Raw genomic sequence first — 27,587 nt, 5'->3', positions numbered from 1 at the left:
GCCCTCCTCTCCTCTGACAAAGCTCGCTCCCTGCAGGCTCTCTCTCTCTCCCTCCCTCCTCCCTCCCTCCCTCCCTCTCTCCTCCCTCCCTCTCTCCCTCCTCCCTCCCTCTCTCCCTCCTCTCCCTCCCTCCTCCCTCCTCCCTCCCTCTCTGGTTCTCAGGTTGATCCGCAGACTCTCAGACACTCAGCCGCCCTCGGTCCCTCCTCGTCAGTCCGGCCCCGCTTGTTGCCTTCAGAGGACTCTCCCTCTGGACCTGAACCTTGTCGGTGTGTGTTAATGGATCAGTGTGTAGTTAATGAAGCTGTGTGTGTTGTGTTTCCGTGTGTTAATGTGTGTTAATGGAGGGTTTCTCTTTGTGTTTACATCTTTGTGTGAAGAGGCCTCGCTAGCTTAACGTCAAGGTGCATGGTAATGCTAGCTGCCTCCTTAGCATGCTGTGTATTTAACTCACACGGTGGATTTGGTGGTGAAATAATGGAGGCAGGTTTTAAAGAGAGTTAAACATTAACTCTGTGTTTAATATGAGTTTAATCTAACCTTTATTTACATTCAGAGGAGCTAAACTAGCTAACGAGTTAGCATGTCCGTCGGTTAGCCTGCTAACAGCTAGCTTTAGAACAACGTTTAAATAACAACAAAGCGTCTGTATTAATGTTAAATAATGTTATACTTTATTCTGAGTGAATCTTTCGTACTGCTGTCAGATATATCTGCTCATGTTTGTTTTTAAATTCTCCTCACAACAGGTTAGCTTAGCTTAGCTAGCGGTAGGTAGCATTAGCAGTCATCAGACTTAATCAGAGTCAGCTGTCAAACAAGTTCATCAAACTCTGTCCTGCTGTCTGAAAGTGAGTCTTTATGAAGTTATATTCTTCTCTTTATAACACTTAACACAGCAGACTGTAATCAGACAGGACTCAAAATAACAGACAGTTTGTATAAAATCTGCTGTAACCATAGAGAGAGGGAATAAGAGTCTGAAGATCTGAATCCAAACAGGCCTCCCCTCTCTAATGGAGACCCAGAGACACAAATCATAACATTAGAGAGTCAGTCAGGACACCAGTCAGTGTGAATCTAAGACTTAGTAAGGACTGTAGTAATAAGTTAGAGTTATAAAGTGTATCTGGATGTAACATGTTTAATAACCTCTTTGTTTTAATCCACAGATAATGCCCACAATAAAACTACAGAGCTCTGATGGAGAAATCTTCGAGGTGGACGTTGAGATTGCCAAACAGTCTGTAACCATAAAGACCATGTTAGAAGGTAAACACACTTCTGATGTAAACACTGTCTGTCTGTGATAACTCTGTTTATTATAGAGGCTGGCATTTTTCAGGAATCCCACAGGTCACAGGACTCCCTCGGGATGGGAGTCAAATTTGCTATTAATCACATGATTGGGACGGTACAGGATAAAAAAGTTAACAGGAGCAGGAAGGTCTAGAGCAGGGGCGTCAAACTCCTTTCAGTTCAGGGGCCGCATGCAGCCCAATTTGATCTTGAGTGGGCCGGACCAGTAATATCATAACATAATAACCTATAAATAACAACAACTCTAAATGTGTCCCTTTGTTTTAGTGCACAAATGTACATTCTGAAAATATTCACATTTAATGAACTCTCTTATTTTACAAAAAACAGTTGTTGTATTTTTCTCCATGATGAGCCTCATAGTGGGGCCAAATATTATATTCTTTAAGCACTTAAACCTGCTGCAAACACACCAAACACACAGGTTACCCATTCACCTGACACACAGTGTGTAATGCTTACTGCAAAAGAACAGATAGATTATAATAATGGAGAAGGTAAAGTTGACTATTATGGACCCCACAGCTCCAGCATGAACAGTTTGCTTGCTGGACAGTGTTGTATGCAAGGGTCAAAAAAGTCTATGAATTTCCACCAGGTTATGCAAACTGCAAATATTCTTTTTCCTCACTTTGAGAAAAACAGTCCTGGAGCGCCATCCAGGTGCTCCCTGTCAGCCGTTTGATTGTAGGACAAATTTGAAATAGCAGCTACTTTAATTGAAAAATTGCAGTTTATGTCTTCTCTGTAATTTTTTCACTTTGCAAAGTCCTCCCAAGGGCCGCATCGGCGCGGTCAGAATCCCTCAGTATTAAGTTTAGTTGTATTTTTATGACTTTGAAGCTGCAGACCTGAACAGCTGATCAGTGAGCTGCAGGCGCAGGAGCATGTCTGTGCTGCGTCCGCTAATAATGCAAAAATGAACGGGTTCTCTGAAGTGAAAGTGAAGTGCTGACAAAAATCACAAGTGGAGCGTACGCCTAACCCTAGATCAGTGCTCAGGTCTTAGTTTTCCAAAACTCAGCTACGGTATGTGAACTGTGAAGGTAATGCCTTTATGCACTTTTTGTGAGGTACAACTTTCATGTTGAGGTATGTTTTGCCTAAAGACTAAAACCAAAAATGAATGGGAGCGGTCCAGGAGCGGGAGTCATTCTGAACGGGAGCAGGATGAGAGTGGGAGTCATTTTACCAGGATTGGGACAGGACAAGATTTTATTCTGTGGGAGTGGGATGGGACAGGAGTGAAAATCCACTCCTGTGTCACCCTCTAGTTGATCAGCATCACTTCATTATTAATGCTCTAATCTAATAATCTGATGATGTAAAGTTAGCTGCATGTTGGATTAACGTTTGACCTTCACTGATTCTCTCTCACAGATTTGGGGATGGATGATGAAGGAGACGATGATCCAGTTCCCCTCCCTAATGTGAACGCTGCCATCCTCAAGAAGGTACACACACACACACACACACACACACACACACACACACACACACACACACACACACACACTAAAAGACCCTGGAACTCTTGGTCGAAATGCACCTCATGATGAATCTGAAACGTGTGCTGCTCCTGAAGTTTCCAGTGAAGTGTTTGTCTGTTAGATTTGTTCAGAGAGGAGACGGTGAGACAGAAGGAGTCGTTGTTTGTGGTGTAATAGAAATGTAATGAATTAAATGAAATATGTATGAAGTGGACACATTGAACAGAGTCTACTGAATATCTAGAAACTTTGATGTTAACAGAAATGTCACCTCGATGGTGGATTTTCACAGAGTGGCTGCATTAGATTAATTTTATTTTCACTTACTGGCTGAAAAACAATCGGTCACATGAGTGTGTGTCTGCTCTCTCCTTCTGTTTAAACCATCATCTCTCTTCTTCTTCATGGATCTCTACTAAACAAAGCCTTAAGCTTCGTTATAACCCGTCTAACAGCCTTGACCACATGTTCAGAGTGTTGCTCAGGAGCTACACTCTGCTTTACTCTAACACACATGAGCTGCACTGTGTGTTTGTGATGCACCTGCACTTTGTTCCTGGGATTAAAAAGTGTGTGTGTTTTCAGGTGATTCAGTGGTGCACCCATCACAAAGATGACCCCCCTCCTCCTGAGGATGACGAGAACAAAGAGAAGAGGACGGATGACATTCCTGTGTGGGACCAGGAGTTCCTCAAAGTGGACCAAGGCACTTTGTTCGAGCTCATTCTGGTAAATCCAGCCGTCATACACACACGTTCACTCTGAGACCAGAGGCTCACAGAGGCTGACACTGACCTTAGCTTTCAGCATCCTTCATGTGAACAAAAACACCTCCATAAGGTTTGATGGTTTATTATTAAAAAGAAGCTGTTTGTTGTTGAGATTTCTGAAGTTGTATAAGACGCCCCGCTGTGTGTTTTCCAACCTGAGCTCTGAGAGAGTGAAGATGTTCATTAGATGAAGGCCTTAGCTTGAGCTCGAGCCCTTAAAGCTCCAGCCCCTAAAGCTGGATTTAATCATGTTTGAGTTATAGTGAAGAAGTCGTGTGAAGTTTGTGAATCAGAACTTCTCTCTGATCTAAATGTTAGATTCTCTCATTGATTACACTTTCATATTTACACACAGAGAAGACTTTGTTCATTTAACTCCCGTCTGCTTCGTACCCTGTGCCTGATGGTTTTGATTCATGGAGCAGAAGTTTGAGCGGGGAGAGGTCAGATTATGGGATGGTTGTAGCAGCTTACAAACGGACTCTGTGGACCTGATCCAGATTCAAGTTCCTCTAAAGTTTGTGACTCTGAACCGGCCTCTGTCACATTGTTGTGGAGTTGAACGCGCTCCTGTCCTCTCCTGTTCTCCGCTGAGCGGCTTCATTTGCTAAACAGGGATATATAAAAAAAGAGGTTGCTTAGCAACAGTCAGAAGGAAGGCGTGGGTACCTGCTGCAGAAGAGAGGAGGATAAACACAGACGGGTTTCAGGAGGAGAAGGAGTGTTTGGATGTTTCTCTCTGAGCTGAAGGTAAACAGACGGACAGTGAAAGGTGACTCCAGACGTTTGGAGAGATTGGGGAAGAAGAGTTTGACGTGTCGAACTTCCAGGAAGAGAAACACGAGTCAGAGCGTCCGTGAGTTAGTCTCCCTCCGGCTGCTTCTGAACGGAACTCCAGATGATGACGGGAAGAGCCAGAGTGAAACCGAAGCCATGTAGGATCATAGTAACGCTCCGTCAGTGACCACGAGGGTTCTTCATCATCATCATCATCATCATCATCATCATCACCTGCTGAGTGAGAGGTTAAAGGAGCGCCTGAGAGAGGAGGATGTTATTTTTATTTCTAGTTATTTATTATCATTATTGGTATATTTGAATAAATGATTTAAATCTAACAGCCTCTCTCAGAGGTCAGACTGAGCGTTGTGGTTTAAGTTAATATCACATCATGAGTAGTTTTCAGATGTTTGAATGTAAATAATGTAGTTCTCTACAGAGACCTGGTCTCATGATGAATCCTGATCGATCAGTGATTAAAGGGATCCTCCATAAAGAGTGATGTGGTGATGATGATCTCTGATGTGCGTCCCTCTGTGAGAGCGCCGCATCGACCCGTCCTCTCCTCCAGGACGTTCAGTTTGAAGAGCCTGGATCTGGACACCCAGCTTGTTTCTGGTTTTCAGTGGACGCTGGAGGAACTGCAGTCTGTTGCACTTCCATGTTGGCTTCATCTTTGATCAGCGGCAGTAGCCGTGTGGTTTTAATCTTCTGCAGGAAAGACTTGAGGCGTTTTTCAACCAGAGGAACTTTACCCCGGAACTAGGGATGCAGGGGTTAACCGGTTTCACTATTAACCGCGCTTACAAATGTCACGATTAATCAACCGCAGAGACTCTGCCACACCGTGTTTTTATTGTTAAAAAAATGGGCCGATACACTGTGTTTGGCGCAACCTGCACGGAACGAAAAAAAAGTGACACCTGGTGCGTCAGCTTAATGTGCCGTACCTATCAGGAGCGGGAGTCAGGACCACCATACAGTCTACGCGGGAGACATGAAAGCTGTGCTGCATTAGTGCAACAATGGCAGAGGGATCTAGCAACGAAGTGTTGTATCCACCCAAAAAACGATTGAAGTCAGCAGTGTGGGAGCATTTTGGATTCCATAAGAACGACCAAGGAGTTATACAAGACGACGGAGCACCCGTCTGCAAAACCTGCCGCAAAAAAGTTATGGCGAAAGGATCAAACACATCAAACCTGATACAGCATCTGCGAGATCACCACCCAAGACTTCACGCTTTAATAAAGGTAACGCAATATCTGGTTGATATATCTGCTTGAAATTGTGTTAGTGGCAATTTACTCAATGAAACAGTTAGTTTACAGCGAATTTAATATAAGCGCGTCAATTACAATCCAAAGCGTCAGCTTTTAGTGAAAGGTAAACAAATGCAGCACAGCTGCAAAAAGGTGTGAGGTCTATGGAAGAGAAAAGAGTGCCTAAGAACTTTGGTCTGTGACTTTTTGATGTTGCGTCTCCTATCTGTGTGTATGGAAGCAAATAGGTTACAATATTAAAATGAAAAAGCAAATTTGAAAATTAAATTGCATTAACAGAAATGCTTATTCATTTTCAAATTTGTTTTTTCGTTTTAATATTATCTATTTGCTTCCATATGTGTGAGGTAAATGCTAGGCATTATTTCATTATTTGCAGTCCAATTAATAATATCAGTGTGTGAGAGATGTACTCAATTTCTTTCAAGAATTTATACTCAACTTCAAACAAACCAAAAATGTTAATAGACATTTCTTTGGCCCCTTTTAAGATTATATCTTTTTTTAAGACTGTTAAAAAAAAGGCATGGTTGACAGTAAATAACAATAACACTTAAGTTAACCCGTATAACTAAATTCTTGAGAGATTGTTGAAGTTCATCTTAGTCTTTTATTAAATGCTTTAAGTACCAAAACAATTCTACTTAACTTCAGACAAACTTATAACATTAATGGAAGCTATTTTCTTGGGATATTTATAAGAATAGTTACATTTTCCAAATAGATGGTAAGAAATAGGCTTGGATGACAGTAAATTACAGAATTCTATTATCAGCATTGGTAAATATACCCCCAAGGGATCTCCAAATTTCATTTTAGTCTCAAATCATACATTCAAAATACTTTAGTTTAAACATTAAAAATCAACTTAAGTAGTTACTGCAAGTCCATTCAGCTCATCTTGGCTCTGATTATTTATTTTCATTTTTCCTATTCACTTTTAGCCAAACACCACCTCTGGTATTGCTGCAGCTGGGGTTAATCAATCTACTGTTGCTGAATCCTTTGCGAAGTGTGTGACTTATGCGCCCTCCTCAAAACAAGCCCAGGATCTGAACAATGCTGTGGCCTATTTCATCTCCAAAGATATGATGCCATTTCAGATAGTGGAAAAACCTGGATTTCTTCATCTAATGAAAAAGGCGGTACCACAGTACAAAGTTCCGTCAAGAAGCTACTTCTCCGCCAACAAAATCCCAGCCATGTACAAAGAGGTACGAGCAAGTGTTGAGGAGCAGCTGGCAGAGGGTGTGTGGTTTGGTGCAACCACAGACCTGTGGACCAGCACTGGTGGTGGAGGAGAACCCTTTATGAGCTGTACAGTCCACTACATCTCTTCGGATTGGAAACTGAAGTGTCACTGTCTTGAGACTCTTTATTTTCCAGAAGATCACACGGCAGAGCATATCACAGAAATGATGGAAAACATGCTCCTGGACTGGAACATAAAGAAAGAGAGTCTGTCCGGAATTACAACCGACAACGCCAGTAACATGAGGAAAGCCTTTGAAACATTTCCCTGTGTTTGGTTTTCTTGTTTTGGTCATAATTTAAATTTGGCCATTTCCAAAGTCCTTAAGATCTCAAGGGTGGAATCTGCCATCAGATCATGCCGGCATTTGGTCCAAGGATTTTCTCGAAGCTGGAAACGGAAACGTGAACTACACAAGAAGCAGGAAGAGTTAAACATCGCTGAACATTCCCTGATACATGATGTGGTCACCAGGTGGGGATCCACATTTGAAATGATTTCCAGGTTCTTGGAGCAGCAGCAGGCAATCTGTGCTGTGCTTGTAGGTAACAGAAGCACCTGGCATCTTATGCCCAAAGACAGTGACATCACTGTCTTGGAGGAAGTGCACAAACTGCTTTGCCCTCTCCATGACTTCACTGACATTCTGGCCTCAGAAAGACAAGTCACACTTTCCGCTCTGCAGCCAGTTTTGGAGCACATCAACAGTGTGATGCTTCAAGATGAAGAGGAAGACAGCGCTCTTACTAAACAGATGAAGCATGTAATTAGAGATGACCTGCTAATGCAGCTGAGATATACAACAGAAATGAAGAATGTGCTGAGCATTTCGAGTTTCATTGATCCCAGGTTCAAGGGAAGCTTTGCTGAGAATCTTGATGACATAGTCAAGGCATGCAGTGATGAAGCAACTGCTCTTACAGCACAAGAACTTCCAGACACAGAACAGCCTCCAGCAGCAATGGCACAGAGCACCAACTCCACCACCACCACCAAAAGGAAAGAGAAGAGCCTGTCTGGGTTGTTACAGAAAATCACCACTGCAAGGAAGAACAGGTCAGCAGCAGCCTCAGAGGGACCACTGCCAACAGCCCTGGAAAAGCTTGATACTGAGATGAGACTGTACCTGTCTCTTCCTGCAATCGATGCTGAAGCGGACCCACTGTCTTGGTGGAAGACACATGTGGAAGAATTTCCAATGCTATCAAAAGTGGCCAGAAAGTACTTGTGCATCCCTGCAACAAGTGTGCCTTCAGAAAGGGTGTTCAGTGCAAGTGGCCATATCCTGTCCCCTCAGCGTTCAAGACTTAGCACTGAAAATGTGAACATGCTCACATTTCTGCACTTTAATATGAACTGAAAGGACTGGATCAAATGTTAGGTATGTGAAAAGGGCCTGCTGCATTTAAGTCCTTGTTTTGTTCAGAAGGGAATATATATTATATTTTTACTGTTACAGTTTTATTTATTATTTGAAAGGCAGCTACACTGTTGAAGTTGAATTATGTTTCCAGGTTATCTGGTTAAGTCCAGCAGTATTTCAGGCAAAACATGTCATCTTGCTTTCTGTTAAAAGCCAAATGTATTTATCCTCACTGAATATTTGCTGTTCAAAATGTTAAGAAAAGCTGTTTCTTGCAAGTGATGTCTATCATCTGGTCTGACACCTACCCACTTGAAATTGACAATATTTTTGCCATTAGTCTTGTTTGCTTTTGTGGGCCATGAAAAGGCATCAGTATTAGTTTCTTTCTGTTTTACAATCTGTTAAATACTCGTCACAGTGGCTTTAAAGTATTATTTATGCTTCAAAGCATAGCAACAGTTTAAATTAAAAAGCCAACAATCTTTGTTTCACCATCAAAAGGAGAGAAATACATTTTGTTCCTTTTTTTTCATTGAATTATTTCATTACTGTGATATTTTTGTTTCAAATGGTAGCAATAAATAACACGAAAACTTCCAGTGTTATGTCATTTTATACATTAGCGATGTGAAAATATGAAAAGCATAATAATCGGGATAATCGTGAAATCGTGATTATTTCTCTGACAATAATCGTACCATCAAAATTTATAATCGTTGCATCCCTACCCGGAACTACATGCATTTCAACCGGAGACCCAGGGTCTATATTTAGTTCAGGGGTAGATAATCTCCCCCCTAAAAAGCCCCTGCTAGGGGGGTAGTACTTTTCAAAGGTCCTGGGGCTTTTGGGGGGCAGGGCCTTCAATCTCAGCTGTAACTGTTGATGTTTAACCTTCACATTTGAACCTCTCTCCTCCTCTCCTCACTCCTCTCTCTTCTCATCCCCTCTCCTCTCTCCTCACTCCGCTCTCTTCTCATCTCCTCTCTCCTCACTCCTCTCTCTTCTCATCTCCTCTCTTCTCTTCTCCTCACTCCTCTCTTCTCATCTCCTCACTCCTCTCTCTTCTCATCTCCTCTCCTCTATCCTCACTCCTCTCTTCTCATCTCCTCTCTCCTCCCTCCTCACTCCTCTCTCTTCTAATCCCCTCTCTTCTCTTCTCCTCACTCCTCTCTCTTCTCATCCTCTCTCTTCTCATCTCCTCTCCTCTCTCCTCTCTCCTCTCTCCTCACTCCTCTCTCTTCTCATCTCCTCTCCTCACTCCTCTCTCTTCTCATCTCTCCTCTCCTCTCCTCACTCCTCTCTCATCTCCTCTCCTCTATCCTCACTCCTCTCTCTCCTCATCCCCTCTCTTCTCTTCTCCTCACTCCTCTCTCTTCTCATCTCCTCTCTCCTCTCTCCTCACTCCTCTCTTCTCATCTCCTCTCCTCACTCCTCTCTTCTCATCTCCTCTCTCCTCTCCTCTCCTCTCCTCTCCTCTCCTCTCCTCTCCTCTCCTCTCCTCTCCTCTCCTCTCCTCTCCTCTCCTCCTCTCTCCTCTTCATGTCACCGTTTTGTTTCTCTCTCATCAGGCCGCTAACTACCTGGACATCAAAGGCCTGTTAGACGTCACCTGTAAGACGGTGGCGAACATGATCAAAGGAAAAACCCCGGAGGAGATCAGGAAGACTTTCAACATCAAAAATGATTTCACAGAGGAGGAGGAGGCCCAGGTACGGATCCATCCTTCAGCTGTTCCATCACTCACACACCTCTGAGTCTGAGGTACTAACTCTGTCCCCTTGTTGTGCTGCAGGTACGCAAAGAGAACCAGTGGTGTGAAGAGAAGTAGAGACCCTGCCAACTCTACCACACTGAGGAAGAGGAGGAGGAGGAAGAGGAGGAGGAGGAGTCCCTGCTAACTGGTTGCACTGGCGTTGTTCATACTTGTCAATATTTACATTTAGTGTATTTAGAGCCACATCACCCCCTCTCCAGTCTCTTCAAACAGCATGACCATTTTAACCTGCCTGTGTGTCGTCTTAATTTAAATAAAGCTTTGGGTTACCACACACGTGTTGTACTTTAGAGTTCAGGTTTCCTTAAAGATTAGTCACTCCGTTCATACGCCCCCTTATTAATCGCTATGGTTGTCTTTTTTACTGGACTGTGTTCTTTTAGGTTAACGGATGAATAAAAAGGCTTTTTTGACAATGACATGGTGAATATTCTTTCTGCTCTGTAAAAGCATCCTTTCTGTAAAACCATGTGGAGATCTGAAGGAGTCTGAGTTCTGGACTGAGGGTCCTGGTGTAGATGGCTTCAACTCGTTCCTGATTCATGTTGTATTGAATTGGAAACTTCTCAGAGAAGCTTTGATGCTGGACGTTGGGATGATCAAACTTTGAAGGAGTGAATAAAAATGTATAAAAAGGATGGTGTTTGTCGTTCTTGCCTCAGAGTGTCGGTGCAGCAGACGAGCGTGGACTCCCTTTAGTCCCCCGTCCTGTGAACTCGTGGCGTGTTGGTGTTTAAGATAAGATGATACTCGTCCCACAACGGGGAAATTCAAGTGCCACAGTAACAGAGTAGACAGTGCAAAAGAAATGTATAAAGCAAACAAGAGCTTATAAAGAACAATTATTAAAAAGTTATTAGCAATTAAAATTAAAGAGGTAAAATAAGCAGATCTATAATCAGGCACCCTCATATTTTAAAGAGCTCATAGCGCCCTATTACCCCTCTAGAACTCTACGCTCCCAACATGCAGGCTTGCTAGTTGTACCTGAAGTCTCTAAAAGTAGTATGGGAGGTAGAACCTTCAGTTATCAGGCCCCTCTCCTTTGGAATCATCTACCAGTCAGGGTCCGGGAGGCAAGACACCCTCTCTACTTTTAAGAGTAGGCTTCAAACTTTCCTTTTTGATAAAGCTTATAGTTAGAGCTGGATCAGGCTTGGACCAGCTTTTGTTATGCTGCTATAGGCCTAGACTGCCGAGGGAACTGTCGCACTGACACACTGGGATCTTAGCTCACCCCCTTCCCCCCAACCCCCTCATCACTTACTTTAATTCTCCCTGTCCCATTAAAGTTACTAACCATAGACCTTCCTGGAGTCCCTGAGCTCCCTTGACTCGTAGGTTCCTCTGAGCTGCCGTAGACGTCCTCCTGCTGCGGACGATCTGGACTCCAGCGGCAACAGCTTGTACTACTCGTCTCATCACTATCACCTCTCTCTCTTACTCCCCTCTATCTGTCTTTCCAGACCCAACACGGTCTCAGCAGATGTGTGTCTAACATGAGTCTGGTCCTGCTCGAGGTTTCTGCCTATTAAAGGAAGTTTTTCCTCTCCTCTGTAACTAGCTAAATACTGCGAGGTGCAATGCTCATGATGGATTAAGGTGGGGTCAGACTGAGTCTGGTCCTGTCTTGGTGTTGGGTCTCTGTTCATAATTTGACATAGTGTGGTCTAGACCTCCTATGTTTGTAAAAGCGTCCTGAGATAACGTTTGTTGTGATTTGGCGCTGTACAAATAAAGATTGATTGATTGGTTGATTCTATCCTCACATTAAGGAATAGAGATTGTTAAATCAATACCAGGATCAACTAGTATCAGTATCAGCAGATACCAAAGCCCAGGTATCAATATCGGTATCAGGAACTAAAAAGTGGGATCGGTGCATCCCTAAAAAGAAGACGGCTGATTCCACCACAGAGTCAAAGAAGGACTTCAGAAGAGCCCCCTCCACACCAAGAGAACCACAGCAGACTCAGAGCAGATATTCAAAACACTTTAATACATCAAAAACAAGTAATACATCGGAGGCTTTGAGGCGAAGAGATGAAGAGATCCTGGAGGGGTCGGGACTCACCAGATCTCAAATAAAAAACAGTTCTAGCACAAGAGCGCCCTCTGCTGGAGGGAAACAGTTCTGCTGTACAAAAAGCTCGGCCTGCAGGTGAACTCAGTGCTGCAGGTGAGTGAAGCTGCAAACAGGAAATGAAAGCCTTTATAGTGGAATGATTGTGTTAACATTGAGAACATGCACAGACGGAGAACATAAAGGATCCTGCAGGAACGACCGGAGAACAAACAAACAAACAAACAAACAAACAAACAAACGTATTGCTTTAAGAAAAGGTACAAACTACTTTTTTTAACTTTCTCTCTCTCTCTTTTTTTTTTTTTTTACAGAAAACATATAAAAGTCTCATTATAATAGGGAACTCCAACATTTATAAAACTTTACAACACCATAGTATAGTACCCATTTGGTCTCAGATTGTGTTTACGGAGCTGCAAAATGAAAACGTGTTCTGTCCATAAAAACTGACCTCAAAGAATCAAAGACGTGTAACTGACGCAGAGAGAGACGGACTGCCTGAAAGTGCCTCCATATAAAGATGTAACTCGTAGTCTAAGATGCTCGCTCTGCTGTACTTTGAGGCTTTGGATTCTCTCTGATGAACATGGGAAATATCTGGAAATGGATTAAAACATAAAAACAGATCTTCCTCTCTGTGGAGCCGAGGGTCTGCTGGACGGGCTGACTGTGCGTTTCTGCTCCCCTTGTTTTGGTCTCAATGAAGGCGACTGACTGATGATGATGATGATGATGAACCCTGACATTAGGAGTTAGATGAATGTGTAACACTGAACCCTGAGGCTGCTGTAACAAACCTCTCACCTTAAAGGACGTCCTCAGATCAGAGCGGTCAGAACGTATTCACTGATCAGAGTTTAACATTTGAAAGGTTTCATCTGGATGCAAATCTTCTCTCATCTTCAAATTCCAAACAATAATTTTAAAGTTCTTCATCATCAAGTGATCACAGAATATCAAACTGGATCAATGTGACTGATGAACACCTGATCATCTTCCTGAAGCTGAAGCTGGCGTGGTGACAACATGAATACTGATCATTATTGAGGATGTGAGGCGGACTGAGAGGGATCAGGCCTCCATGACCTGCTGAGGTTTTAAAAATCAATCGATATGATCACAGAGTGTTGATGATAGGGATCAGAGTGTTGATGATAGGGATCAGAGTGTTGATGATAGGGATCAGAGTGTTGATGACAGGGATCAGAGTGTTGATGACAGGGATCAGAGTGTTGATGATAGGGATCAGAGTGTTGATGATGATGAGTTCAGGTGAGCATGTAGATCTTCGCCGCTCTGCAGGGCGCTGACTGCACCGGGGTCCTGGGGATGTGAGCCGCTCCATCACTGAGTCTCTGTGAGCACTTTGAGGGAGAGTCCCGCTGCCTTGGCGACCGACAGCGCCGTTGCTGAGCTGTGCGTCTGCCTCCCGGACAGTTCCAGGTGTGTGTGTGTGTGTGTGTGTTTGTGTGCGGGCTGGTGCGGGTCACAGCGCTTGCCCGCAGACTGCTGCGGGGGTAAGCGCGTGTGTGAGCGCGTGTGTGCCGGCGGGGACAGGGGGAGCCGTGTGGATGATGGGGAGCAGGGCGGCGGCAGCGGCGGGGAGCAGCCCGGGGAGAGCGGGCGCTGGTGCTGGTGCTGGTGCTGGTAGAGACGGGGGGGGCGGGCGGGGGAAGGGGAGGGGGAGTGTGATGGGGAGGGGGGAGAGTCTATCGCACTTAAATCTGAAGAAGTTGGGCTGGGGCAGCCTCCTCCTTGAAGGTAGCGAATGCACTTCTTTTTCCTCCTAGGGACAGTCAGAGAGAGTTATCTGTGAATAGAGTGTGGATGGAACATGTCAGCAGGCTTCAGTGGAGATGCAGCACGCACACACACACACACATGAACACATGAAGACATGAACACATGAACACATCACAATGAACTACAGTATGAGTGTCAGACTGTGAACATGAGGATGAGTCAGCACATTTATCTCTACCTCCAGGCTTTGATTCTGGAGTTTACACAGACTCTGAAGAGACATCATAAAGACTAAATGATGACAGTAATTATTCCTCCATCAGACGCAGAACGATGAAGGGATTGAAGAGGAGATTTATTCTGAAGAACACATTTAGTGTTTGTTAATCTGATGAAAAGTAAGAGACTTCAACTCTCTAACTCGTGACGTCTCCAACATGATTCAGTGTCCCTGAAGTTTTGTTTTCTAGCAGATGCATGAAGCAGTCGGTTGTTTTCGGTTGTTTCAGTTCTTTGGTCTACACCAGGCGTGTCCAAAGTACGGCCCGGGGGGCCAATTGTGGCCCAAGGTCCATTTATTTATGGCCCCAAGCTTCCATCTTAAATTGTGTTATTTATAGCAAAGAAATTAATCACAGTTTCTTTCTACAAACAAAACTAAAGTCAATCCAGAAACATCTCAAACAGCTTCATATGGACTACCTGTCTAAAGCCAAAGCTCTGGGAATTCTGCAAGACGGCAATAAAGAAGAAACACAAGAACTCTTAAAGTTGACAAGTTTTCAAATTAATGTTTTTATCATGATGTGAAAATGTTCTTGATGAACACTAAAACTTCAGAAGACACAAAAGAGGACACAAGACAAGATCAAAATTATGAAATTGTGCAGAAAAGGGAAAATTTGGTGCATCAAAAATGTTCAGAACTCAGGAAAATAATTATTTTGTTCTTAAAATGTTGCCTGCTTGTCAGAAAGGTCTAAAAAACCACATGAAAAAGAAGTGTGATGAAATCCAGATCATGATCCTGCCATAGGAAGTTAATGAGACAATATTTTCCCCACATTGCCCGACCAGATAACGTTTGCTCATGTGTACATGGCTTGTGGAGAACTGAGGACTTCCTAGTTACTGATTTATTGAGACAAAATTTAAAATGATTGTTATTAAATAAATATTTCATATAGAACTTTTGGGATTCCTAAGTCTCAGTAGGATCCACTGGCCCTGAGGTATTCTGATAACATCATATGTGGCCCTCTTTGAAAAAAGTTTGGACACCCCTGGTCTACAGTCTGCACACGCTCAGTGACGCTCGGCGCTCTCTCAAACTGTCACACGTTACAGCAGACGCTCATACTGCCGAGCGACGCTGCATCAAAGCAGCTCACAGCATCATTAACAGATCTGAAATGAGTCGACGTTTAACCACAAGGAGAGACGGAGAGAGAGAGAGAGAGAGGAGTGAGGGAGAGTGCAATAGAAAGTGATTTGTAAATGTCAGAGTTCAGAGTTACCACAGCGTATGAATGGAGAGAGTTGAAAGCAGACAGGTATGAGAAGAGTGCAGAGCTGCAGAGAGAGAGAGAGAGAGAGAGAGAGAGAGAGAGAGAGAGAGGAGAGAGAGAGAGAGAGAGAGAGAGAGAGAGAGAGAGAGAGAGAGAGAGAGAGAGAGAGAGAGTTGAACTGCGGTGATGAGGATTCGCTCTCTAACCACACTCCCCCTCTTTGTTCTGTAAAACTGAAACACGCTCAGGTTTCCGTGACGTGACGGTGGGGAACACGGCGGGCTGCTGCAGAGCTGCGGTGGATCTGAGGATCTGAGGTTCTGCAGAGAACGCTTCTGATCCTGCAGAGGAGCTGTGGACGCTCGTCTACAGGAGGAGCTGTGGACGCACTGCTACACCGGGGGTTCCCAAACTTTTCAGCCCCCAAAATAAAGGTGCCCCACTGACAGTCCCTACTGTCCCTCAAAGTGATTTAATGTGTCTTCATTTAGCTGGTCTGCAGAAAATGACTCTACTTATGAGCATGTGTCTGTGTTTCCTGTGTCGTTATGAATGAACCTGCTGCTACTGATGCTTTAGATAATTCACTGTTCACTAACCCTAAACTTAGGAGACATCTGGAAACAAAGAAAGGCAGAAAACTCATTACACTTTCTATTTTCAAGGTTTAATTTCAAGTTTAGAGTCTATTTTTGTTGATCTTTTTTACTATAATGGGTAAAATGTACTATTTTAAGTTGACTTTAAAAAAGAAAAAGCACCCAGGGGGTCCCGACCCACACTTTGGGAACCCCTGGACTACAGGAGGAGCTGTGGACGCTCGTCTACAGGCCGAGCTGTGGACGCCCTTCTACAGGAGGAGCTGTGGACGCTCGTCTACAGGCCTAGCTGTGGACGCCCTTCTACAGGAGGAGCTGTGGACTCTTGTCTTCAGGAGGAGCTGTCAGTCTGCTGATCAGGACTCCTCTTTATAAATCAGTCGCTCTAACAGAACTGAACCGCTACAACATGAAGTCTGTTCTGGAGCGTTAGAGGAAATAGATGCTCAGCATGTGAAGATAAAAATGACCTCTAAATATTAAATAAACTGTCTTTATTTTTCAACCTTTTCAGCTCTGAGCTTTAAAAACATCCTGACCTGACATTCGTCCTTGATATCAGAGCGACATGTCCCTGGATGTTTTCACTGAATGAGTGGAAAGAAAACTCTGATGAGCTGAAGGAGCGAGGAGCAGCTTCATGCTCACATCAGTCTCAGTGTTCACACACTCCTCATCCAAAGAGTCCACACAGGTTCAGGAGTTTAGAGCGTGTGTGAATCCAGATTCAGGAAACCTCACACAGACTAAACATGACTCTCTATAATGATCAGTTCACGTTGAAATATTCTCTTCAAGTTATTAAAGTTGAGTCTTTAACAGCAGGTAAACACTCCTGACTTTAAACCTTTGTATCAGCTGCTTTTAGTCTCTGTATGATTCTGCTGATTAGAGATGCTCTGCAGTCACCTTTGACCTTTAGGGTCAGATATACTGTAGGGATAAACACAGGAATAAAAGAGGAAGAGAGGTGTGTTACATGTTCACAGAGAGAGGTAGATCACTTTGCAGCTCTGAGACAGGTTAGTGACAGACGACATGCAGAGCTCAGGCTGGAGGTCAAACATTTGTTGGAGGCGGGGCTTGCGTCAGACCTAATCTGATTGGTTGGTAATGATGGGACAGAACTCAATCACTTCATTCAGGGCTGATGGGAGGATGATAAAAAGATGAGGAGTGATGGAAACTAAAAGGACTGATCAGATGAAGGAGTGTTTCTACCTTCTTCCTCCATCTTCATGAAATGATTGAATCACTGAAGACTGGATCAGAGGGAGGAGGAGAAGAGCTGATGGATGGAGGGATGATTTCATGATAGGTAACAGCTCTATGGAGGGGGCGGGGCGAACGTTTGTACACACCTGCAGGGACCGCACCAGTCCGTCTGTTGGTTCAGGCCGAAGCGAGCCCGACATTTCTTAGGAGAGCCCGGGTCTGAGCACGACGCACAGCATGCAGACGGAGGAGGAGGAAAGGAGAGCAAGGAGAGGAGAGGAGGAGAGGAAAGTGAGAGAGAGGAGAGGAAGAGGAGAAACGAGCAAGAGGAGGAGAAGACACAGAGAGCACGTCATGGCAGGAAAAAGCATCAACAGAGCTGTTCATTCAGAGAGGCATCAAGTCAAAGTGTTAGTGACAGGTTACAGCATAACACACACACACACACACACACATGCACGCACACACACACACGCACACAGGCTGTTAGGATGCACAGAGACGTAGAGAGCAGCAGTTAGTAAAGGGTTAATGGACGTCTGGAGAAATACTGAATGATTTGATCATCACTGTAAAACACTGATTGAAGCTTTAATAATAAACAGTGTTAATAAAGAACAATCATTGCTTCAGTCTCCATCAAACATCAGTTCACTCTTCCTCTGATGAAGCTGTGTCTGATCTAACACTCGTCTGTGTGTGTGTGTGTGTGCAGTGTTAGAGATATAACAGGATAGGAGAGCAGCTCTGATTGGTTCTTTTTGTGGAAGAAGAAGGAACAGATGTTGTTGATGTCTGACATTTAAAACCTGATCAGGATCCGGACACAGCGTTCTGTCACCGCAGGGATTCAGACGTTAGAACTGGGGTGATGTGGAAAGAGGAGTGGGCGGGTGGTTTGACATTAAACACATCCTGCCGTAAAGATGTGAAGCTCTGCAGAGCGCTGAGTTAAAGCTCCTCTGAGTTCATCTCTGAAGGATCACAGTTTAGATTCTGCTGACTCATCGGATCGCTCTGAAAAAACAGGAAGGTAGAGAGGAGTGTACCTGTGTTGGAGTCCTGCAGTTTCTCCCTTTTTCTCCTCTTCTTCTTTCCCTGCGGGAGAAAAAAGAGTCCGTAAGTTTCTCTGAGTCAGGTCATCTGGTCTCTCTCTGTTAGCTTAGAGCAGTCTATGTTCTGACAGCGCGCTCATGATGCAGTGAAATCCCAAACTTGTTTCTATCTGGATCAAATGACAGGGAAATCTTTAAAAAGGTATAAATGCAGTCAGAAGCAGCAACCAGGTCAGGCAACCATCTTTAGAGCTCTATAAAGCAAGGGAAGCAAGAAAGAGAAGACGAGGAAGAGACTACGCTGCTCAGACGTCTGTGTACAAATAAATTTAAAGACAGGATCTGAAACTTCTGAGACTCAGACTGAAGGCTTTGAGAGATTTACAGAAACACAGAATGTGCTCAGAGGGCCTAACCCTAACCCATGTGACCTTCTCCATATGTGAGGTGCTCATAGTGCCTAATAGGGGTGTAACGATTCATCTACTACATTAATGTATGGATTTATATTCCTGTGATCCGACTACATCCATCTGTGCTCGGCAAGTTAGCAATAACTTGATTGGATTTGAGCATGTGGATTTAAGCACGACAGACTGCAACCACCCACTAAGGCGCCATGTGATTTCACACAACACCTGCAAGGTAACATCAGCTCTGCAGAAGCCTCAGGCCTCGCCAGCATGTTTAGTCAGGCGAAAAACATCACGGCAACAACAGGACTCTAGGACTGTCCAGTATCAAGGTGTTTATTTCACGGTCACACTGGGTGAATTTTTGGCTCAAAAGTTACAGAATCTGCAGTTTTACTGAGATGGAGGGGGATGCTGCCCCGCCCCACCCACAGTCAGTGGCTCATGTCCTGGTTAAACCTTGAAAAGATCCACTCTTCAGTCTCTGGCTGCAGTGACAAGTTTATTCAAATGTGGGGACCTTTTATGGAGCACTTTCAGCAACTTCAGTCAATTTAAGAAGCACCGTCCTTCTTTGTCTTTATGCCTTACAATCTTCATCTCTATAATCTTTCTTTGTATTTGTTGACATTCTTTTATTCTATGTAATCCCACCCAAGTATTATTTTGTCAACCTGACATCCAGCACTTGAACGCTGTTTACTCCAGGACTGTTCTACTAAATGTTTGCACTATGGCGCCCCCATAGGGACACTGGGACTGTAGAACCAGCTGATCTCATCATGCAGTTTTCTGTGTACATTTTGTATATTTGTTTATGGGTGAAATCAATAAAAAAATGATTGAGGTAAAAAAAAAAGTCACTAAAGTGTTTCAGATCGGATCGTTCTGAATGAACCAATATCGTCCTTTAATTGTATCGGGAACCACGAATCATGATACGAGTTGAATCGTTGTTAAAAAGAATCATTACAACCCTAGTGCCTAACCCTAACCCATGTGACCGTCTCCATATGTGACGTGCTCATACTGCCTAACCCTAACCCATGTGACCGTCTCCATATGTGACGTGCTCATACTGCCTAACCCTAACCCATGTGACCGTCTCCATATGTGACGTGCTCATAGTGCCTAACCCTAACCCATGTGATTGTCTCCATATGTGACGTGCTCATAGTGCCTAACCCTAACACATGTGACCGTCTCCATATGTGACGTGCTCATACTGCCTAACCCTAACCCATGTGACCGTCTCCATATGTGACATGCTCATAGTGCCTAACCCTAACCCATGTGACCGTCTCCATATGTGACGTGCTCATAGTGCCTAACCCTAACCCTAACCCATGTGACCGTCTCCATATGTGACGTGCTCATAGTGCCTAACCCTAACCCTAACCCATGTGACCATCTCCATATGTGACGTGCTCATACTGCCTAACCCTAACCCATGTGACCGTCTCCATATGTGACGTGCTCATACTGCCTAACCCTAACCCATGTGACCATCTCCATATGTGACGTGCTCATAGTGCCTAACCCTAACCCATGTGACCGTCTCCATATGTGACGTGCTCATAGTGCCTAACCCTAACCCATGTGATTGTCTCCATATGTGACGTGCTCATAGTGCCTAACCCTAACCCATGTGACCGTCTCCATATGTGACGTGCTCATACTGCCTAACCCTAACCCATGTGACCGTCTCCATATGTGACATGCTCATAGTGCCTAACCCTAACCCATGTGACCGTCTCCATATGTGACGTGCTCATAGTGCCTAACCCTAACCCTAACCCATGTGACCGTCTCCATATGTGACGTGCTCATAGTGCCTAACCCTAACCCTAACCCATGTGACCGTCTCCATATGTGACGTGCTCATAGTGCCTAACCCTAACCCTAACCCATGTGACCATCTCCATATGTGACGTGCTCATACTGCCTAACCCTAACCCTTGTGACCGTCTCCATATGTGACGTGCTCATAGTGCCTAACCCTAACCCATGTGACCATCTCCATATGTGACGTGCTCATAGTGCCTAACCCTAACCCATGTGACCGTCTCCATATGTGACGTGCTCATAGTGCCTAACCCTAACCCATGTGACCGTCTCCATATGTGACGTGCTCATAGTGCCTAACCCTAACCCTAACCCATGTGACCGTCTCCATATGTGACGTGCTCATAGTGCCTAACCCTAACCCTAACCCATGTGACCGTCTCCATATGTGACGTGCTCATAGTGCCTAACCCTAACCCTAACCCATGTGACCATCTCCATATGTGACGTGCTCATACTGCCTAACCCTAACCCTTGTGACCGTCTCCATATGTGACGTGCTCATAGTGCCTAACCCTAACCCATGTGACCATCTCCATATGTGACGTGCTCATAGTGCCTAACCCTAACCCATGTGATTGTCTCCATATGTGACGTGCTCATAGTGCCTAACCCTAACTCATGTGACCGTCTCCATATGTGACGTGCTCATACTGCCTAACCCTAACCCATGTGACCGTCTCCATATGTGACATGCTCATAGTGCCTAACCCTAACCCATGTGACCGTCTCCATATGTGACGTGCTCATAGTGCCTAACCCTAACCCTAACCCATGTGACCGTCTCCATATGTGACGTGCTCATAGTGCCTAACCCTAACCCTAACCCATGTGACCGTCTCCATATGTGACGTGCTCATAGTGCCTAACCCTAACCCTAACCCATGTGACCATCTCCATATGTGACGTGCTCATACTGCCTAACCCTAACCCTTGTGACCGTCTCCATATGTGACGTGCTCATAGTGCCTAACCCTAACCCATGTGACCATCTCCATATGTGACGTGCTCATAGTGCCTAACCCTAACCCATGTGACCGTCTCCATATGTGACGTGCTCATAGTGCCTAACACTAACCCATGTGACCGTCTCCATACCTGACATGCTCATAGTGCCTAACCCTAACCCATGTGACCGTCTCCATATGTCACGTGCTCATACTGCCTAACCCTAACCCATGTGACCGTCTCCATCTGTGACGTGCTCATATTGCCTAACCCTAACCCATGTGACCGTCTCCGTATGTGACGTGCTCATAGTGCCTAACCCTAACCCATGTGAACGTCTCCATATGTGACGTGCTCATAGTGCCTAACACTAACTCATGTGACCGTCTCCATATGTGACGTGCTCATACTGCCTAACCCTAACTCATGTGACCGTCTCCATATGTGACGTGCTCATAGTGCCTAACCCTAACCCATGTGACCGTCTCCATATGTGACGTGCTCATAGTGCCTAACCCTAACCCATGTGAACGTCTCCATATGTGATGTGCTCATAGTGCCTAACCCTAACCCTAACCCATGTGACGTCTCCATATGTGACGTGCTCATAGTGCCTAACCCTAACCCATGTGACCGTCTCCATATGTGACGTGCTCATAGTGCCTAACCCTAACCCTAACCCATGTGACCGTCTCCATATGTGACGTGCTCATACTGCCTAACCCTAACTCATGTGACCGTCTCCATATGTGACGTGCTCATAGTGCCTAACCCTAACCCATGTGACAGTCTCCATATGTGACGTGCTCATAGTGCCTAACCCTAACCCATGTGACCGTCTCCATATGTGACGTGCTCATAGCGCCTACCCCTAACCCAGATCTGCTGAAGGTTAAGTAAGGTCTCATGTTCAGGGTGAGATGAAGGATGTGGGTTCAGAGATCTGCAGTTTCCCCTTCTCAGCGTGGTTTTTAACCCTTCATGCAGCTCCCCCTTTCTGAAACTGTGTGTGTGTAGGCGTCAGGTGTGTGTCTGTGGGAGTCAGGTGTGTGTCTGTGTGTTTATACTACATGGAGGCATTTTTAGGGGGGGGCGGTGGAGAAACCCTCCACGTCTACAGGGGCTAAATGTGGAGCTTCACTTCCTGTTTACAGCAGGTCTGGTTAGCTGTGTGTTTTTAACTTTGAGAGGGGAGCAGATCGCTGATGAGGGAGATCCCTGAATTCAACACGGTCTGACACACGGTGCATACCCGGACTCTGAGAGGAGGTCTTAGATTAAACCTTTGATTCCTCACACATGCAGAGATCTGACATCTCTGACGTTTAAATAAAGAACAATTGATCAGGAAGTCGATCATCAGTTTGAGGAGACCACCAGTCACATGCAGCATTAGACCTGGATTACTAAAGCAGACCTGGAACATCAGTGTGCATGTTTGAGATGTGAAGCCTTCAGGGGAACTGTTTTAAACCCACGCCCAGGTAACGTACGTCATGTCTGCACGTTTACAGTCAGAAACACAAGACAGAGGAGAGAGGAGAGAGGACAGAGGAGAGAGGAAAGATGTGTCTGAGTGACTGAAGAGCTGTTATGAAACCTTGAGTTCTCCTGATAGAAGTCTTTATAAATGTCAGCTTTAACATCATTTATAATATGAACACATGCTTTCTACACACACGACACAGTGCAGAGTCAAACAGTGTGTGTGTCTGAGGAACATGAGTCTGTCTAGCTTTAAGGGAAGCTTCCTCACATCTAAGAAAACATCCAGAGCAGTGAGGCAGCGAGGCCAGCCATGCGGCCCTGCTCTCTGTTAGTTAAGCAAATCGGGCTGATTTATACCTCTGTGTGATCACCGCTTCACTCAACCATAACGTGCAAAAAGGTTTTCAGACTGACCAATCACCTGCTTTCATTTCTCTCTGCAGCTCGTGTGTGAGTCATTAAGGTCTATGAGAGGTGCATGCATTTTTTTCCACTTTGCAGAGAAAATACCCACAACCTGTTTTCATGCAGCTCTTCACATTATTTCCCACCACAGAGGCATAAATCCACCATAAGACGTGTCCCTACCCAATCAGCTTTACTCTTTTCCCCTGCGACCCCGCTAAGGCCCGCCTCCTGCAAGAGTTCAACAGCAAACTGACAAGTCAGAGGCACACAGCAGCCCAGATACAGCACATCCCCAACACATCAGACTAAAACACATGCACCACAGGTTACTCTGCCTCAGGTAGACTCAGGGACGTTCTATCATTTCATGCCATTAATGTTGGAGAATATGATCTAGGACTTTAGACTGACAGGACTGGAAACCAATGATCATGCAGGGTTTAAGACAGTGGATTAACATTTCTGGAGCTTTGGAGGAGAGGACATGAACATTTACTGATCCTGGTCACTTCATGCTTCTTGGTTTTATTTACAACCAGAGAGAGACACTCGTCGACTAAAGAGAGTGAGGCTGCCTTCTTTTAAAAAAACACATCCTCCTGACTGTCTTTGCATCAACATTCAAATCCTAATCAAGAACATCTGTCACTCTGAGTTTGATGGTTTTGGAGGAGGACTGAAGGAAGAGGAGGAGAACTCACGTAGTTGTCTCTGGCAGACCAGGTCGGGTAGAGCTGCATGTGAAGCTGTCTCTCCTTACGGGCCAGCTCGTAGTATTTGGCCTGCTCCTCTCGGGTCAGTGCGTGCCACTGGACACACACACACAGAGACGCACACGCACACGCACACAAACACACACACACACACACACACACACACACACACACACACACACACACAGAGAGACGAAGAGAGAACACATAATATGAATGAATATTTTGATGCTGTTATTAAAGAGGTGTTTGTTTGCGGTGCAGAGGTTCAGGTCGGTCTGATCGGGGGAGAGTCAGTGTCACTGCAACTCTGAACATTAACACAGGACTTCCACCAGATCTGTGTCCGGTCTGTCTCCGATCCGCTGCGGTCTGGCTCCATAGTCTCTCGTCTGTCAACACCCACCGGTTGTGTTTTCAGAACGCTACTTGGAGCAGGACCGCCGGACAGCTGGAGTCATGTGACCGAGGTTTCCCTGCTGTAATCCCTGAATCAAGGATCCTCCTCCTCCTCCTCTCCTCATCCATGTTGTCTTTCTGGTCCTCTGAAAACCTCTGACCTGTTGACTCCAGGCCTGGCTCCGCTCATCATGACTTTGGTTTGTTGTTGTAGTTAAGTGAAATACGATCTGGTGATAACACAGAGTGTTTGATTCTGAAAATTAACCGGATGTTTTCATTTTGTTTTGGTGAAACCTGACTTCCTGTCCCGCTCCATCTGCTCTGTTGAGATTGATGAATAGAAGTCTTGTGTATCTGATCCGGAGGGCTCCGACCTGCTGGATCAGAGACGCAGCTGGAACGCAACGGAGCGGATCCAGTGGAAGTTAACACATTGACTAGAATAGAAACCGTTCAGATCCGGTGCTGTGACGGATCAGAGACGGACTGGTCACAGATCTGGTGGAATTTGACCGTAACACAGCTGGTTCACACTTTCCTTCAATCCAGCTGAAACAGGAAGTCATGCAGAGAATGAAGTCCGGAGCGATTTGAATCTTTAATGAATGAACACCTGAAGTTGTTTCACTCTGCTGATGTTAGAACGCTCATGAAGAAATGAACCTTAGTGCTGCAGAGACGTTTCATGACTCGTGGATTTCATGACATTATGATCTTACATGTCCTTTGATATGTTCACCATGGGCTTTATGAAAGAGAGGATCATGAGTTAATCGAGTGTCTCCAGGACCCGGTCTGATCAGAGTTCAGGTCTCAGTGACCTGGAGACAGGTCTTCACTCAGGTGTGTGTGAGTGTGTGTGCGTTCTCCTCACCCTTCGTCCCAGGATCTGGTTGATGGCGGCGCTCTCCTTTAACGTGCACTCAGCGATGACCTTTGCCCTCATCTCCTTCATGTAGAGCATGAAGGCGTTCAGAGGTTTCTTTATCACCGGCTTCTTCGGCTCCTTCTCGCGTTTGACCTCCACATGTGACTTCCTGTGAGAGAGGAAGAAGAGGAAGAGGAGGAGGGAGAGGGAGAGGAGGAAGAATGAGTCCTCTCTCATACTCTCTTTCTTTAAACAGTAATGGAGTCATTCCCAAAGCTTCTGTACTTCAGTCTGAGTTCATATCAGCTGAGGATGAAGAGGAGTTCACAGGCTGAGTGTCCTACAGGGAGGAAGATACTCACATGTACATCCCCCGGTCGTACTGGTCGTGCTCCTGTTTGCCTGTGGGGGGCACTATAGCTGGGTGGGGGATCCCTGTAGGATGCATGCCTGACGGGCCGAGCATCAGAGGGTGAGAGAACCTGAGGAAGAGGAGGAGGAAGAAACAGAACACAGTGAGCTCTGGAAATGTGCTGAGTCATGGGAGGAGGGAACAGAGAGCGACACAGCAGAGCGAGAGCAAGACGAGCCCGAGAGCAAGGCGACTCTGAGGCTGAGGACTCAAGAGCTTAAAGCTTAGACTGGAGGACTCATCAGGGTCCAGACTCCACAGGGTGGAGTCTTTAACAGAGATGGAGAGATGGACTGATGGAGACCCCCTTTAAAAACTCAAACATGTTATAATAAAGGACCGTCTGAGGCTCCTCATCACATGAGGTTCAGTTCTCTGTAACTCAGGATACATGTGAGCACTTTTCACCACTAGAGGGCGGCCTAACACACTGAATGAGAGAACTCTTCCTCTCTTCTTCCTGTCGTCTTCTGAGGAGTCTGATCAAACCTCCTGACTCCATGAATCATTTCTCTGTCTTTAAAACACTTCAGTTTAAAAAGCTTTGATTCATTCTCTTATTAAAGAAGGAGAGACTGTTTCCACACCTTCACAGCAGACTGCAGGGACAGAGAGGAAACGTCTCAGTCTGAGTTTTTAAATTCTCTCACTTTGAGTCTTAAACATCAAACATCCATCTTGAGGTTGTTTCAGATATTTTGTGATGAAGGTCTGCAGACCGAGAGGTTCATGTGGGATCAGGGCCTCGAGTGAAACGCAGCAGACAACCGGACACAAGCGCTGCACAGAGAAAGCATCGACGAGTTTCAAGCTGTGACTTCACTGATCAGGATCGGACATGTGGACTCAGTCACAGCTTCAGGAAACAAACAGAATCAAAATAAATTAATAAATAAAATAAAATAAATAATAATAATAATAATAATAATAATAATAATAATAATAATAATAATAATAATAATAATAATAAAATAAATAAATGAATAAATAATAATACAAATAATAATACAAATAATAATAAAAAAATAAATAAATAAATAAATAATAATAAAAATAATAATAAAAATAAATAAATAAATAAAATAAATAAATAAATAAAATAAATAATAATAATAATAATAAAATAAATAAATAAATAAATAAATAAATAAATAATAATACAAATAATAATAATGATAATAATATGAAGAAAGTGTCTCTCAAACACACGAGGAGTTGAAGACTTCTGTTCATCCTTGAAAAATAAAAATGTGTTCTTCATAAAGTTTATAACTCTGTGAGGGATCAGGAGACACAAGCAAAGCCATGAAAGCTGTGTGTGTGTGTGTGTGTGTGTGTGTGTGTGTGTGTGTGTGTGTGTGTGTCTCAGCGGCTCTTTTAGGACTCTGACAGAAAGCGGACACAGAAGCTGAAGCTGAGTTCATCGTGTTTCTCAGGTGGAGGATCTGAATCAGGACCTGAATCAGGACCTGAATCAAGACCTGAATTGGGACCTGATTTAGGATCTGAATCAAGACCTGAATCAAGATCTGAATCAGGAGCTGAATCAGGACCTGAATCAGGGAGCTGAAGATGCAGAGCGACACGGTTCTTAGCTTTCTGTGCTTGGCCGAACGGCCGCTTACGATACCTGGGGTAGGAGGAGGAGCTGGAGAGGTTGGAGGAGTAGGACTGCCTGAATCCACAGGGGGACAGGCCGGGGTAGACGGGCTGACTCTGCCTGCCACAGCAGAGAGGAGAGACGGCCACAGTTTGAGCCTTTACATTCACAACCTGATCGTCCCTGTGACGACTCTAACCTGCAGAGTCTCTCTGTGACGACTCTAACCTGCAGTATCAATCTTTC

The 27,587-nt window shown here is 44.7% G+C and overlaps 3 protein-coding genes across 5 annotated transcripts in view; 2 read left to right on the top strand and 1 right to left on the bottom strand.

Moving 5' to 3' along the window:
* Positions 1–14: 14 nt before the first annotated feature.
* On the top strand, positions 15–10,676 carry skp1 (S-phase kinase-associated protein 1). Of its 3 annotated transcripts, none has more exons than XM_034684517.1 (6): positions 15–269; positions 1,173–1,272; positions 2,701–2,774; positions 3,396–3,539; positions 9,833–9,973; positions 10,057–10,676. In XM_034684517.1, the coding sequence occupies exons 2-6, from the start codon at positions 1,176–1,178 to the stop codon at positions 10,090–10,092; spliced, it is 492 nt and encodes a 163-aa protein (XP_034540408.1). In that variant the 5' UTR covers positions 15–269; positions 1,173–1,175; the 3' UTR covers positions 10,093–10,676. The 3 variants fall into 3 exon arrangements, with proteins under 3 accessions (XP_034540408.1, XP_034540409.1, XP_034540410.1); XM_034684518.1 differs by lacking the exon at positions 15–269 and adding an exon at positions 700–851; XM_034684519.1 differs by lacking the exon at positions 15–269 and adding an exon at positions 997–1,090.
* LOC117813346 (zinc finger BED domain-containing protein 1-like) lies at positions 3,552–8,969 on the top strand. The gene is made up of 2 exons (XM_034684511.1): positions 3,552–5,613; positions 6,588–8,969. The coding sequence occupies exons 1-2, from the start codon at positions 5,386–5,388 to the stop codon at positions 8,253–8,255; spliced, it is 1,896 nt and encodes a 631-aa protein (XP_034540402.1). The 5' UTR covers positions 3,552–5,385; the 3' UTR covers positions 8,256–8,969.
* A 1,341-nt stretch (positions 10,677–12,017) lies between the features above and the next one.
* The window catches only part of LOC117812655 (transcription factor 7-like 2), a 16,440-nt gene continuing 870 nt past the window's right edge, over positions 12,018–27,587 (bottom strand). Inside the window, exons 2-9 of the mRNA XM_034683561.1 lie at positions 27,372–27,461; positions 25,692–25,811; positions 25,336–25,498; positions 24,048–24,155; positions 23,527–23,574; positions 18,239–18,287; positions 17,336–17,408; positions 12,018–13,910 (exon numbers count right to left, since the gene is read on the bottom strand). Of these exons, the coding sequence (XP_034539452.1) occupies positions 13,469–13,910; positions 17,336–17,408; positions 18,239–18,287; positions 23,527–23,574; positions 24,048–24,155; positions 25,336–25,498; positions 25,692–25,811; positions 27,372–27,461 (1,093 nt within the window). The 3' untranslated portion in view covers positions 12,018–13,468. The remainder of the gene's footprint in view (positions 13,911–17,335; positions 17,409–18,238; positions 18,288–23,526; positions 23,575–24,047; positions 24,156–25,335; positions 25,499–25,691; positions 25,812–27,371; positions 27,462–27,587) is intronic.

Source organism: Notolabrus celidotus, chromosome 5 (assembly GCF_009762535.1).
Source record: "Notolabrus celidotus isolate fNotCel1 chromosome 5, fNotCel1.pri, whole genome shotgun sequence".
NCBI classification, from domain to species: Eukaryota; Metazoa; Chordata; class Actinopteri; order Labriformes; family Labridae; genus Notolabrus; species Notolabrus celidotus.
Note: the sequence above shows the minus strand (reverse complement) of the source record. Positions and strands in the feature narration are given on the sequence as shown.